This window comes from Chelonoidis abingdonii, chromosome 2 (assembly GCF_003597395.2).
Source record: "Chelonoidis abingdonii isolate Lonesome George chromosome 2, CheloAbing_2.0, whole genome shotgun sequence".
In the NCBI taxonomy this organism is placed as follows: Eukaryota; Metazoa; Chordata; order Testudines; family Testudinidae; genus Chelonoidis; species Chelonoidis abingdonii.
The window spans coordinates 95538619-95553255 of NC_133770.1; the positions used below are offsets into that span (position 1 = coordinate 95538619).

The 14637-nt window shown below is 42.5% G+C and overlaps 1 protein-coding gene across 1 annotated transcript in view; it reads right to left on the minus strand.

Annotated features, from left to right (window-relative positions):
* The window catches only part of ELMO1 (engulfment and cell motility 1), a 472781-nt gene that overhangs the window by 5284 nt on the left and 452860 nt on the right, over nucleotides 1-14637 (minus strand). Inside the window, exon 21 of the mRNA XM_032785439.2 lies at nucleotides 3856-3933. Coding sequence (XP_032641330.1) covers nucleotides 3856-3933 — 78 coding nt within the window. The remainder of the gene's footprint in view (nucleotides 1-3855; nucleotides 3934-14637) is intronic.

The following is a 14637-nucleotide window of genomic DNA, read 5'->3' on the forward strand; positions in this document are numbered from 1 at the left end:
TTGTGTGCTGCACAAGAAAAGAAAAAGAATATTGATGAGAATCAGTGAAAAAAATTTCACACTATGTCTACACTAGGAAAAAAGCATGTGTTTTTAAAACATGAGAGTTAGCACTTCAAAATCCTCGAGTAAAATCCTGCACCACTGAAGTCAGTGGCAAAATTCTCATTGTGTTCAACAGAGTCAGGATTTCACCTTTAATGCAGACAAGGAAAGTTGTACCGTTTATGTGTTAGCTGCTTAGTGGGGAATTTATGGTTAGAGCTCTGCACAGATATAAAAATGAAGATCTGCATCTGCCCGAATCAACCTGCAATCCATCCTGCCATCTGCTAGCCATCTTTTACCTGTATTCACATCAGCAAGCCCTCTCAAGGGCTAGCGACAGAGAGTGAGGGGGAAGGGAGTGAATGGGGGTGTGGGATCTTGCAGGGAAGAGGCAGTGCAAGGGTGGAGATTGGGGGTAACAGGCAGTGCGGGGGCAGAACTCAAGGAGAAGGGGTGGGGAGGCTGGGGGCCTGGGCAATCACATCGTATGCTGCTCCCGGGTGCTCGCGAGCGACGGCACATGGCAGCAGCAGCGCGTGTTGCATCGCAGTGAGTCGGAGGGGTGTGGCGCCAGGGTCCCGCCTGCTCTGATCCCCACGGTTGGGGCCTTGCTGCCCAGGAGCCGGCAAGCTCGGATTGGGACCACGGCCAGTGCTACTGGGCCAGGCCATGGTGGGGATGTTGGCGCTGCCCAACGGGCCCAAGCTGCTAGGCAGAAAGCGGTGCAGTGAGCGCGTGGTGCACAGCTCGGACTCTGACCAGCCGCCCAGCCCCAGCTACTGGCCACCGGCCCCAAGCATGCTGTGTCCCCCGGGCTGCCGAGCCAGACACCACCAGCCAGGCACTGCCAGTGAATAGACCCCTGTGTGGTTGTATCTGCATCTGATCCACTATCTGCAAAAAATGGTCTGCAGATATCTGCGGATTTGCAGGGCTCCGTTTATGGTTCACATTGACCAGCTAATAAGGTTTCAAACTCTAACTTGCCCTGTCTACAATGGGATTTTAAATCGTGCTGAGCTTTCATGTTTTAAATATACATTTTTTCTGTAGAGTAGACAGGCCTCCAAGAAAGAACAAAAAGCTGACCTGAAAATAAAATTCCTGCTGAACACACAGCTCCATGGTGTTTTGCAAATTCACCGTTTCCTTAAACATTTCTATAAGAAAGATTTATTGAAAATGGTTTTGCCAGGATTCACTTTATCAGGAGAAGTAAAGGAATAATTGCAAAAGAAATGGAGGTGCTTTTACGTGTGGACCCATGCTGGAAAGCTCTCCACGTAATATCTGATCATCTGATGTAACCAGCGCTCCCTCAGCGCAAGCATCTCAGTGCACTGGTGAGGGCAGAGCCATGGTTCTCCTCTGGTTCAAACATAACTGATTTGGAGCCCCTTCTAGTTCCTTGCAACCTTCTTCTGGCCACCTATTATGTGGGTGCAGTGGATGGAGAAAGGGACTCCTTGTCTCATCTCCCCTTTGGCAAGTGAACCTAATCAGATATATATAATTTAGAAAACTGCTAGAAATCCTACTGAGCTGGTGGAAAAATCACAGCACTGATTCAGAGGTATTTCTTCCAACGTACAAAACAGACTAAAGAGCCACTGAAGAATCAACTCAATTTAATACAGACTAATTTTAATGAAGTGGCAGTGAAACCTAATTATAACCAGTCTTACTAGCTTCTCTGTCAAAACGCAGGGATGGAATAATCCACGTTTTTTGTTTTTTTTTTGGTATTCTGTCAAAACCATCTCAGCATTCAAAGGAAAAACAAATACGATGGGGTGATCTCAGAGTGTGTGAGCTTTGACAGATGGCTAAGCTGTATTGCCAAATTTAAAAGATCATGAGTCAGGCTCCCCAAAACAATGATGGTAGCTCAGACATCATGAGTTTAAAAAATTGGGTTCATTTTATTTGCTTTCTGGTTTTTAAGCCTTTAAACACACCAAATATTGAGAGACAAATCTCAAAAGTTGGGAACACTGCTAAGTTAAGTTAACACTGCTAAATTAAGACCAATTAGGACATTTCCGTACCACCAGCAGAAATTTAGGCTGGGTTTTTGGTGGGAGAACCTGTGACGCTAAGTGCTGCAGGAAGTACTGGCCAGTCTCTTGAGTGGCAGTCTCTTGCAGCCAGCTGATTGGCCCATGCTGATATATAAACCAAGAAACCATTACAGGGAGCTGTCTGAGCTGCCTGCTTCCTCTCCCTTCAGACCTTGCCTTGCTGAGAACCCGACACTGGTTCATGTCTGACTCTGCTACTTGCCTCTTGTCTGCATTTCAGAGTCTCACTCTTGCTTCCTAGCATCCTGACTTGACTCAACCCCCCATCCGCTACTCATCTCTTCACCACAACTTGGTAGCTGATCCATGCAGGCTGGCTGTCCACGGCCCAGCTCTGACACTGCCTCTTGCTTTTCTGGTCACAAACGCAGACTTCTTCAAGCATGCCAATTTTGTTTTAAATGAACTGGACAAAGTTGAAGGTAAAAACAGAGGAGGATGTTTAGGAAAAGATTACAAGGTCTCTGTTAGTTCATTAGAAGATGGCAGTAGTCATATGTTGCATTTTCCAGTGGAGATGACTGAAATATTTACTAATTTCTGTGACAATTTGCCCCTAAGAGTCAACATGGACTATAATTAAATTGTTGCAGAATTTATGGCAGAAAGAACCCAAAACATGTGTCCAGTCTAGAGGTTGAAGAGCACTACGTCTTATCTAAAACCATCACTCTTAGCAGTAGCTGAAGCTTTGGGAGCTCTAGAAACGTTATTGTTAACTTCTCTTAACTGAAGATTTGCCATCAAATCACTTCCTGGAACGAAAAAGCATCTAAGTGACATTGAAAAATTAATCCTCAGAAAAAGCCAAATGAGCTTCTATCAGAATTAACATCTGTTTGAAAGACTTTAGCCAGAACTGCAAATGTGAAAGCTGCATACCTAGTACTTTAGTTGTCCTTTCTTGTGCTAAGCATCCTTCTAAGTTTATATCTGGAAATCCCAAATACTTTGAGACAATCATTTGTGATGCTTCCACCTTCAATTTGGAAATTGACCATTATCTTCCAAGGTGTATGCTTCTTTGGGGGTGGGCTGTTTTGTTTTGCTTTTTTATTTGCACCACTGGCTCACAGAGCTCTGTCTCATCCCACATAATGGATAGGGTAGAACGTATAGTGTTATGTGCCAGGGGCATGCTTAACAACATTAAACTGAGAACAGGGAGGATGTGCCACTCAGTAGCATAAAAGGCCAATGGGTTTGTATCCATAAACTCCACTGATGGTATGGGAATGTGGTCAAGACTAGCTGATGATGCCTGTTGGTGTTTCACAGTCATCCTCATAGTACAGGCCAGGGATGTTATACTGAGGTTAACTTGATTATTCTGTAATCTTGTATGAATTGATTACTGGTCACACAGGAGAACATTGAAGTTTTATTTGTATTCACTTGGAGAATTACCCACTTTCCAGTGATTAAAGTAGATTGAACTAAGACAAGAAGCTCTTACCACACCAGGAAAGCAGGAGGGGGGACTTATGAGTGAGCACAGCCCTCCCAAAACAGGAGACAAGGGAGAGGTCTCTCTCTGTTTTATTATTATTTGCATTACTATATCACCTAGGAGCTCCACTCATGGACCAGGATTCTATTGTGCTAGGTGCTGGACAGACAGAACAAAAAGACTGTCCCTGAAAACTTATGATCTTTATAGAGGTGGGAGAGCTGTGTTCCCCACCCCATCTCACCCTTGTTTCCCCTTACTTTAACCTCTACTTACCTCATGCTTATCAGGAGCGATGAAATTCAATTGGCCATTTGAGTCATACAATATAGAGAAAGCAAGCTCAAGCACCTCCTGGAAGAACACAGTCATAAAGAAACCCATATTAGAAGTCCATAAGAAAGACACACACATTCACACCTTGCTCTTTTCCCTGCCAACAACTCGGAAGAAAACTGAAATACTTTACCGTATGCACCAGAATAAAATGATACTCACCTGAAATGCTACTTCATTTCCGGCCAATACTGCCATGGTTCCAGCATATCACAAGAGACACTGACAACAGAACCAACACTGGTGCCAATGGGGCTTAGGCAAGGATAAAAATCGGAGTAGCAGTGCCAGTTTGAGGTTCCAACTTAGCCTAGAGTTTGGGTTCTAGTTTGAGCTCTGCCATGGCTAGGGTCTGAGATCAGAGATACTGAAACCTCACAAAGCCATAGCCCCACAAGACAGATCTCACAAGGACAATTCATTTTCTGATATTTGTGCCATCGCTGATATTTGTGCCAGAAAACTTACAGAATTATCCATTCTCAGGAGATTTCTGCCATGTTGATTGCCATCTGAACCAGTACAGGCAAATGTGTCCCGTGCGGGTTTGGATCCAACCACACAGACGGAAATCCCCAAGGAGCACAGAAGGCTTCCATAGCTGATTCTTCACCCTCCTCTCAGGGCCCACTCCCACCAGTGTAGGGGACATTTTGGGGATGGGAGGGTTCAAACAGACCTGCACTCTGATGCTTCCCACTATTGTAACACCCTTTAGAGGGTCATTACAAGCTAGTGTAACATAAAGCAGCTCTGTAGCTATACAGAGTTGCCCTGAATAATATAAGGAAGGAAGGCAGAAACATGGTGAAAAGCTACCTGTGTGTTTCTCCTCACATGCACTTCCACTGTTGCCTCCAAGAATCTGCCCCACAGTATAACCACCTTCAAACATTTCCACCACTTCACCTCCGCCTACATCTCTACCCTCATTTCTTCTACTCTCGCTCCCCGACTTCTCATTTTCCAGCCAACGTTCTTTCCTCACTACCTCATTCAAGTCCTTCCCGTTGCAGATTCAGTGCCTTATTCCATGCTGTCCTCTCTGCATTGTACAGACTCCTAAACCAGGTGCTAACTCCCTACCTCTCCTCCTCTGAATCCCTTCTGAGAACTCAGGAGTCCCAAAAAACCTACTGGCAATAACTTCCACCTTCCATGCTCTGCTCTTCAAAAATGTCACATCTGTGTGTCTACTCAGACTGTAAGATCTTTGGGTTGAGCAGCTGGGGTCTGTGTATGTGTGTGTGTAGAAAATCTGGCTCTTGCTTTTGTTTAACAGGTCATACTTGTTGTAAGTCCATGTAAGCTCTAGAGCTATATTATAAACTCCGACACAACACTGGGTACATAATTGGTGTCTAACAAATACTGTGATAATAAGGATAAATTAATAAGTTTCTCAGTGTGGTTCACGTTCTTATTTCCATTTCAAAGGGTTTTAGAGAGCATATAGTGCTACAAATAAAAAATGTTAGCTCCTCCCATGCATCTATCCGACATATTACTGTTTTTGTTGTTCAGTTATATAGATCTCAAATAAGTTTTTTTTTGAGGGGGAGGTTGGAAAGAGATGATCAGTTTTCTCTCCTATGTATCTGAACTGAATTTTCAAAGGAGCCTAAGGGAAATAGTTAAGCATGCAACCCTTGTTGAAAGTCAAGAGAATCAAGTTCCTTTGAAAATGCCAGCCTATGTAAATAAATAGTCAGCCTTTATCAACAGCGACCACACTGCTATCTAAGGTACTGTGGTATTTCCATATGCTGAAACTGCTATCTAAGGTACATGTGGTATATCAGTTATTGTAGCATGTCTCAATATCAACTCTGATTAGTTTTTACCACACGCTAACAGTAATTAGTGAAGTGACTGGTGTAGCCTCTACTTGGTGGTCTCAGAAATATGTCCCTTCATATCATCGGTCTGGTTCTTTTAACTCACTTGCTTCCTGGTCAGTGGCCCTATAACACTGATTGTCTTTACAGGCTCTCTTGAAGAAGGAGAGAAGAGAGGCATACAACAATTGTTCCTACTCTGCTAGAAGCTACAGGAGCACTGCTTCCAACATTCACGATATAGAGGATCAATAATGAAACAACTGTAAATCTGTGGTGGCTATAGCAGATATACCAGGCCAGATTTGATCACAGGTACACAGAGCCAGAGTAGCTCCATTGACTTCAGTGGAGTTACTCCAGATTTACACTGGTGTAACAAGACCAGAATCTGGATTACAAACTTTAAATTACACTCTATACATACTTTGTGGTTGACCTAAAACTTCAGTATTACACGGCAAAAATTCTTGTTTTCGTCAGGGTGTGGGTATTATCTCAAACTTGCTGTATTTCTAGAACATACAAAAGGAGCTCTCTGGGTTAATTCCCAGAGGGAGCAACAGCTCCTGGCTCTACAGATGCACTCAGCTATCAAACTGTTTATAGTTCATGCAGTTATTTTCTGTGTTAGGCATGTCTCTTAAGTTTATCTTATTAAGAGTAATGACTGCATGCCAGAACCAAATTTACCTCTGCCCGTACAATCCTGGCCTTATCTCCTCTCAGAGTGTTATCAATTACTGATATCAGAAAATGCCAAGTCGTGAAACAAAATGCGCAGGGGATGGAGCCTGTACTATGAAGCTACTGAATTTCCAGAAGGTCATCAACAAATCCTGTACGTAGGACTGGGGATGTGAAAGAACCAATAACAAACAGTATGATGCTCCAAGCTCAGCCTTTCTGTCAGATATCTCCTTCTCAACATTCTCCAGCTAACTCTTCCCCTCAACTCGCCACCCGGGTTGAAGACCCCACTGGTAATGGATCCAGTTCCGGCTCCTACCTATATCCCTACATGCCATGCCCTGCAGTCATTGCCATGTCTTGCACCCATTTTGCTCTATTATCACTCCCTTCTCTCCCTCTTTCCCATGTTCTCTCATTTGCCTTTTTGTCTCTTTTGTCTTCTTTTTGCTGGGTCTTACTTTCAGTGTTTCATTCAGTCCATTAACTTTCGCAGCATTATCTCCTTCCCTTTCTGCCTCCCTCTGAAAACCCAGTTCTCAACCTGTGTTCACTTTTCCCTTCTAACTCTTTCCACCAGCTCCTCTCTCTGTCCCAGATCCATCCTTTCTCTCACAGTCCTTCCAGTTTGCTCCCTATTTCCAACTTTGTTTCACTTCCTCCTCTGCACCCATTCCTTCATCACTTCTAACTTCTCCCTCTCCCCTGGTTTTGCTCTCCCTCCCTCTCTCTCTCTTCCTTTCTTCTCCTAGTGAATTCTTCTCTGCCCCTTCCTCTATTTACAAGAGGAATCAGTGCTTGGAACCAGAGATGTCTCTCCATTGAAATAGAGTGTGAACACTCTGCTTAAAGTTACTGGCCACTCCCTGCTTCAGCCTCATGGGGAATCCTTTACAAAAGAGATGTGAACAGATCTCCTCTCCCACAATGTCTGTTTGCCTCTCTGGCTGCTATACCTCATCCCATTGTGCAGGCCAATCAGAGACCGGATCAGGGAGTGGGGCAGCTTTTGATGATCAGATTTGCTACTGGTTAATTGTTATGCTGCAACTGCCTAAGGCTGAGGAGCACAAGCAATTACATGCAGCTGAAACTACCACGTGAGTGTCCTTCCATCTCACTGTGAGTGGTCTCATGGTTCCAACAGTCCACATCACAGGTTGGGAACCATCGGCCTATTAAGTCAATGCCAGGGCAGGATGGTTCCCACCGTATACTACCTGGAATGTGTGCTGGTGTTCTTGTTCTGTGATAACCAAGGAGAAATCAAAGAGAACAGATGTTTCTGAAGAACGGAGAAGCAAATAGATTAATTTCTGCTCACTAAAAATTCTCCACAGATGGAGAAAGTAAATAAGGAGGTGTTATTTACTCCTTCACATAACACAAAAACCAGGGGTCACCCAATGAAATTGACAGGCAGCAGGCTTAAAACAATCGAAAGAAAGTATTTCATCACACAATGCACAGTCAAGTTATGAAACTTGTTGCCAGGGGATGTTGTGTAGGCCAAAACTACAATGGGGTTAAAAAAGATTTAGATAACCATTGATGGACCTATTCTCCATGAACTTATTAGCCTGGATGGGAAGGGATGGTGTCTCTAGCCTCTGTTTGCCAGAAACTGGAAATGGGCGACAGGGGATGGATCACTTGATGATTCCCTGTTCTGTTCATTCCCTCTGGGGCACCTGGAATTTGCCACTGTCGGAAGATAGGACACTGGGCTAGATGGGCCTTTGGATCTGACCCAGTATGGCCGTTCTTATGTTCTTAAACCTGCAAGTCAGCAAATGGAAGGGATGGCTGGGGAATACCCACGCCTAGATGAACATGTCTCTCATACTTCCCTGTTAAATGGCTTTTAAATCAAATACAATTCATTTGCATAAAATATATTAATATTATATAAGAGGCACAAATGAGTCTAATAGTGAGCCTTAAAAATTGAACCCAATTTAAAAAGTGAGCAAGACTAAACAACCATGGATTCAAGTCTGCTTCCATCAAGCCATTCCAGTTTCATATGGCATCAAAATTCCAGTTCAGTTTTGTTCCTATTTATTTCTGAATGATCCCACTGGAAGAATAAGGGCTGATGTTGGCCAATGGAGAAATGATGAAGCCACTGTTAAGAACATTCTGCCAATTCTATTCCTGTGTGTAACACTGTCTTTCTCTCATTTAATTTTCTTTTCTGCCTATGAATACACATTATATATAACAAGCACCTTAATGTGTATTTGCTCTCTCTCTCTCTCTCTCCCCCTCCTCTGAAGGTGTCCTTTTAAATCCTCTCTTCAATTGTGAAACTTCAACCTATGCTCCGTGCTTTGTAAATACAAAGAAAACAGGGTTTGTGAGATTTTGATACATCGTCAGCTGTCAAACTAAATTAAATTAAAATTTATCTAAGCAGTGCTGCAATATTCTGCACAGACTATTAAAACGTTGCAGACATTGTGCATACAGTCTGTATTACACACTAACCAACCTTCCAAATTCTGTTATTCCTAAAGCAGAAAATGAGAACATGGAAAAATCAACATCCTAAATGGAGTAATGATAAAGATTACTACAGTCTGTACCAAAAACTGAATTCAACAGCTATGGATGTAATTATGTTACCTATCAATTCCTGACCTCCACGTCTTTGGTTAGCAGCTTTATGTCAGTAGCTTTATGTAAGTCTATTGCAATTTTACCCTAGGAAATGGAGAATTACTGACTGCTGAGGGCATACAAATCTGTAGCCTTTCTATTTAACATTAAACTCTACTTAAACACTGCTGCTTTATAAAGATGACAAATTTTCATCACCCACTGTATGGTTTCTGTCTTTGTTTTTGTGGACAAATGAATGCCAAGATAAGGAAGCACTAAAAATACTTTATATCATATAGTTGCCACAGCCAAATGCTATTGATGTCTCTGATGCAGCAATAAGTAGGAGCTGTGTGCAATCTATTGCGTGTACGTGTGTGTTTGTGTTCTGATTCAGAAAATTAACCAGGAAAATGTTTTCTTTCTTTCTTTCTTTTTTGGTTTGGTTTTGATTTTCACTTGATAAGGCTTTTCATTTTCAATTAGGAATATTCTATAGTGAAAGAAGATGAGGCTAAACTCTGTATTTCAAAATGACTATTTTGCTCTATGAGCCAAATACAACTGATACTAATTACCTATGTGGGAAACAAAAGCAAACAGAGCTTCTGAGATGGTCTGTCCCTCCAGCCATCTTGCACTCATCAGAGTAGTATCTTAGAATCAGCCATTGAGGAAACAGCTAGTGTCAGCTGTCTCTACCTGTCCTCATCTCCTTCTCATTGTAGGAAAAGACCAGAGGTGGGAAGGGACTGACAAAGGTACATTGCAATGTTTATAGGGGGAAGCTTTCACTGCACCCATCCCCACGGTGCCTGGCTCCAGATCTGTCATTAGTCCTGTGCTTTCATGAACATTCAACATACACATTTTGTTTTCAAAATTAAACACTTCTGAGGTAGGAAATCCTATTTTTAATATTTTATGCTTCCAGAATCTTTCTAAGCATCACAACTAGAGGTGGATCCAAAGCAGAACTTCAAAATATTCCTAATTTCAGGCGTTGACAGATTCAGATTAAAAGCCCCTGGCTAGAACCCTGTGGTTTTAAGTCAGATCCAAAGCAATGAGGGTCTTATTTCCCCACTGAAATTCATATGCAGCACAGGTTGATGGAAGTCTCATGAATATACTTGTTGGCCAGGGATTTCCACCTTTAAAGATGGCAGAATTTCCCCAAGATCACTGGATCTTTCAAGCTCTCGTAATTGGGAATTAACTTCTCAGCAAAAAAAAAAAAAAAAAAAAAAAGATTTTAGCACTATGAAACCTGAACACTAGTGATAGTTTCAGCTTCTTGACCCCAAACTCTGAAAAATATCCTAAACCTAATCTAGATCTGAACATTGCCTCCTCTTCTTAATCCCACTGTAACACTAAATGCATCATTGCCTCCTTAAAATTCAAATATCACATGGCATCCTTTCATCAGCATCCATTTCACACCTGAAATTACTATAAACTGAACATAAATTGTATTTTTTGCTGTGTGACAGGGATGCAGTGACAGATTCATCAGAGAATATGGTAAGTACTATTTATTTGTTTAATGAGGATAATGTTTCAGAAGGAACATCATTAGGCCACTCATCATTGGTTATTGCTACTCTCTTAGACTCCCCAGAATCCAGCAGGAGCCAGAACTCCTGATCACTTCCCCATATGTGTTGTGTTTATCCACAATTATCACAATGCACAGATGCCATGAAAGTTAAACATAGGGTTGAGCCCACTCAAGTAGGCTTGTCTAATAATTTGACTCACATGGTCCTAGATGAAAACTGAAAAAGACAGAAAAATACAGAAAGAAAGAGAATGTGTGTGTGCGCGCGCGTTCACATACAAATGGATTTGCAGCAAGCCAGAATGCAGTTATTTCAGGAAAGGTCAAGTCCACAGTCTTTGTATTCTGCAGAATGAACATTTATAATAATTTGAAAGTCATACCTTGTTTTGTTTAAGAGCACCTTTCTCCTTCATGTGAGGGCAGTCCTTCCCTGTTACAACTGCTTTTATATCTGCCACAGGTACTGCATTCAAAAAAAGAAAATGAGTGTAGCCAAAAAGTGTAAGAGCTGGGCTGTCAAACAAGAGGCAAAACTGATGTGTCAAAAATTCCAGCTACTATGCCATTACCAGAGTCTGCTGTGAAAACGGAAACTAAGCAAAACAACTGAAACAGGCATGACTGAGCCTTAACATAATGGATTGAAGTTTCACATGTCCAGATGGAAACGTGAACTAGGAACCTGCTTTTTCCCTCTTGTTGAGACTTTTGATGAAAAATGGATTTTGTGTAGATGCGTATAGGGTTTATGTACACTCACGCCTCTAGACCAAAGGTTCTCAAACTGTGGTCCACGAACTCCATTCAAGTGGTCCGCAGATAGTTCCCTCTAAGGTGTGCACCTGGGTGGCCGCACACAAGAAAATGAAGGGTCACCCACCTAATTAGTGGAACCGCGCAGGTGTGGCTCCACTACGTAGGTGCCTAGACGCTGGAGAAGACGCACATGTAAGGTGAGGTGGTGGCCTGGGACAGAATAGGGGGTAAGTGGGAGGAGGCAGTGGGGTGAGAAGAGGAGATGGGAGGAATTTGGAACATACAGGGCTGCAGTGGCCAGAGAAAGAGGTGACTTTCCCCAGCTCCAGGGCTGCGGCGGCCAGGGAGAGAGAGCCTTCCTTCCCAGCATCAGCTCTGTGGCTGGGGAGAGAACCCCCTCCTTCCCAGCTCCAGCTCGGAGGCTGCCGTGGTGGGGGAGAGAACCCCCTCCTTCCCAGCATCTGCTCTATGGCTGGGGAGAGAACCCCCTCCTTCCCAGCCCCAGCTCAGGGGCTGCCGCGGTGGGGGAGAGAGGGAGAGAATCCTCTCCTTCCCAGCTCCAGTTCAGGGCCTCCCATGGCAGGGGAGAGAGGGCACATCCAAGGTAAGACTACTGATATTAAAATATGAGTTGTGTGCTTTTATTTGTAGAACAAAAAAATGTTAATTGTTGTTAAGTTTTTTTTATATAGGCTTTTATCTAAAGCATTTTACATTAGTTAGCTAATAGTATAAACAACATTTGGAAAGATCATTAAGCGGTCCGCCGAGACCCTCAGCAATTTTCAAGTGGTCCGCGAAAAAAAAAAAGTTTGAGAACCACTGCTCTAGACAACATATAGCATGTATCTGTCTTATTAATTTAGATATAACTTTTCATGTTGTTTTACACTTTATCAATGACTGACTGCTCAATCACACACTTGTGATTTTGATGGGGAATCTATATAAAGCTTAGAATGACCAACCATCACTGTTTTTTTAAAAAAATCATTTTTAAAGTAAATTCATTAAAAAAAGTTTTGAAAAGTTTCACTTGTCACAGTGTCTCCAGGAGTAAACTTGGTGAGGTCACTAAAGACAGAGATAAATGCATCTCTGCTTCAAGTGGAAGTCAATTTTCCGGCAGTAATCACATTATGGAAAATCTATATACTCTAAATATAATATGGTCAGTGAATGACAGAAAGCTTCCATAATCTATAAATAACCCATTATCTTGTGACTTTGGAAAAGGATCATATCAAGCAGAATAATAACATGAATGTCTGTCATTGCTTGAGCCCTTAAAATCTCTAACGGAAATGCTACAGTAGAGAATGCATTTTTCCCCCAATGGGCTCAGCAGCAAAAAAACATATTTTATGTATTATATATGTGTTTTCTCTAGCCAAGACACAGGCTGTCGTATCACTCACAGTGTTATGGTTGAAAAGACAACACAAAATATTAAAATACAATCTAATTTTAATGGATTTTTTTTTTTTACACAGAGTAAACTATAAGCAGCAGAAATTATTCCTGAGGTTTTCCATTCAACCTCTCCTCCTTCGGTCTACTTTAGAATTTTATAGTGCCACCCATCACTGGAGTATCTAAGCAACTTCCCCATAGCAAAGATAGTGATAGCCATAGCAAAGTCCCTAGTGGACTCCATGAAGTCATTGGCACTTTTCTCTTTTTAGGGTCAACACTCTGCTTGGGATAGTTTTTTTGAGGGACTGGGAGGATTTGGGGAATAAAAGGGAGTGTCTGAGTTGTGAGTATCACTTATGATGAAAAGAATTTCTCTAAACTAAAGGCTTTGTAATGTTTCCTAAAGATGGTCAGGCTCTGAATTCACCTGGTCTCGTCTGGAAGGCTGTTCCATAGCCGGATCCCTCTCTACTGAGAATTTTGGTTCTCAGATTTCATATGCTTTGCCCTGGGTTTTGTGATCTGTATTGTCCCAGGAGTATGCAGCTGTCATGGTGATTCATAAGTAAAAATTTAGTCTTTGATGTAGCTAGGGCTTGATCCATTAATTGCTTTGAAAATTAAGACCATTGACTTAAACTGGCACTTAAAGCTGACAAGGAGCCAATGGAAGATCTTGAGCATGGGTCTGACGTGGCCTAAGCCATAAAGGGGCGGGCAGCTGCATTCTGTACCAGCTGGAGCCTATGCATAATCTTCACATTCAGCTTCAGATACAATGAGTCACAGTATTCCAGCCTGGATATGACCAATGCATGGATTATTGTGGCTAGATCCTCATCTGGGAGGAATGGACCAAGTTTCCTAGCAAACTGGATATGAAAGAAGGCATTTTTGAGAACTGATGGTAGCAGTTCATCTAAACTTAGTGAGCAGCCAAAGAAAACTCCCCTCTCCACAAGCCACTTTGGTCTCATTTTCCTTTCCCTCATCCCCTTTCCCCTACTGGTTCTCTCACTTCTGCACTGGAGAATGGGAAGAGAGAAGGACCACTGTGTGTTCCCCTTTGCTCACTGGATGACCAGGAGGAGCAAGAAGGCTTATCCAAAGCTGGCTGTGGAGAGCACAGTAATCTTTATGTCTAGGAGAGTGTAGGTCAGTACACTCGGATGGTAGCAGATCTCTGTAGTCCACATTATATATAGGGTGACTCAAAAACTAGGGAGACTGCACTTGGTCTTGAACAGTAGCACCTTATTATTGGACTCTATTTACATGAGTCAGATGGTTCTCATGTTCCATTTAAACTAATTCCTAATGTAATGGCTGTTGTGGTAAACCATGTGTCCCCCTGAGCCTGAAAAGTCTGTGGCACTCAAGGAATGGTGGCCCTCCCTCAAATTCTGTCACTATCTAATTCACTTGGTCATCCGACATACAAATTTTATGGAGGAAGCGGGCCCAGTCACTAGAGCCACAGTTCAAGAATGGGGTTCACTGCCTCATCTTTCACTCCAAAGCTACTGTAATATTTTTGCCCTATTTCTCTAACTGCAGGGCAAACAAACAGCTTTTCCCAGTGCCAGTGCTTTAGTGCAACGATCAGAAACCCTGTCCTAGATTCTGACAAAGGACTCCAGTAAAAGCACGAAACAACCTTGAGGCAATTCTGTACAGCAATGAAAATAAGTGAATGTGACTGTAAAATGCCAGTGTTATGTGACTCCAGTTAAGTGTGTCACTCTCCCAGGCCAGCACAAAGCAGCACCCAGACATTTTATGGGATGGGGGCAGAACAAAGATTGTGATTACATTATCACATTATCCCAAAGTTTTGTGTTACACTGATTT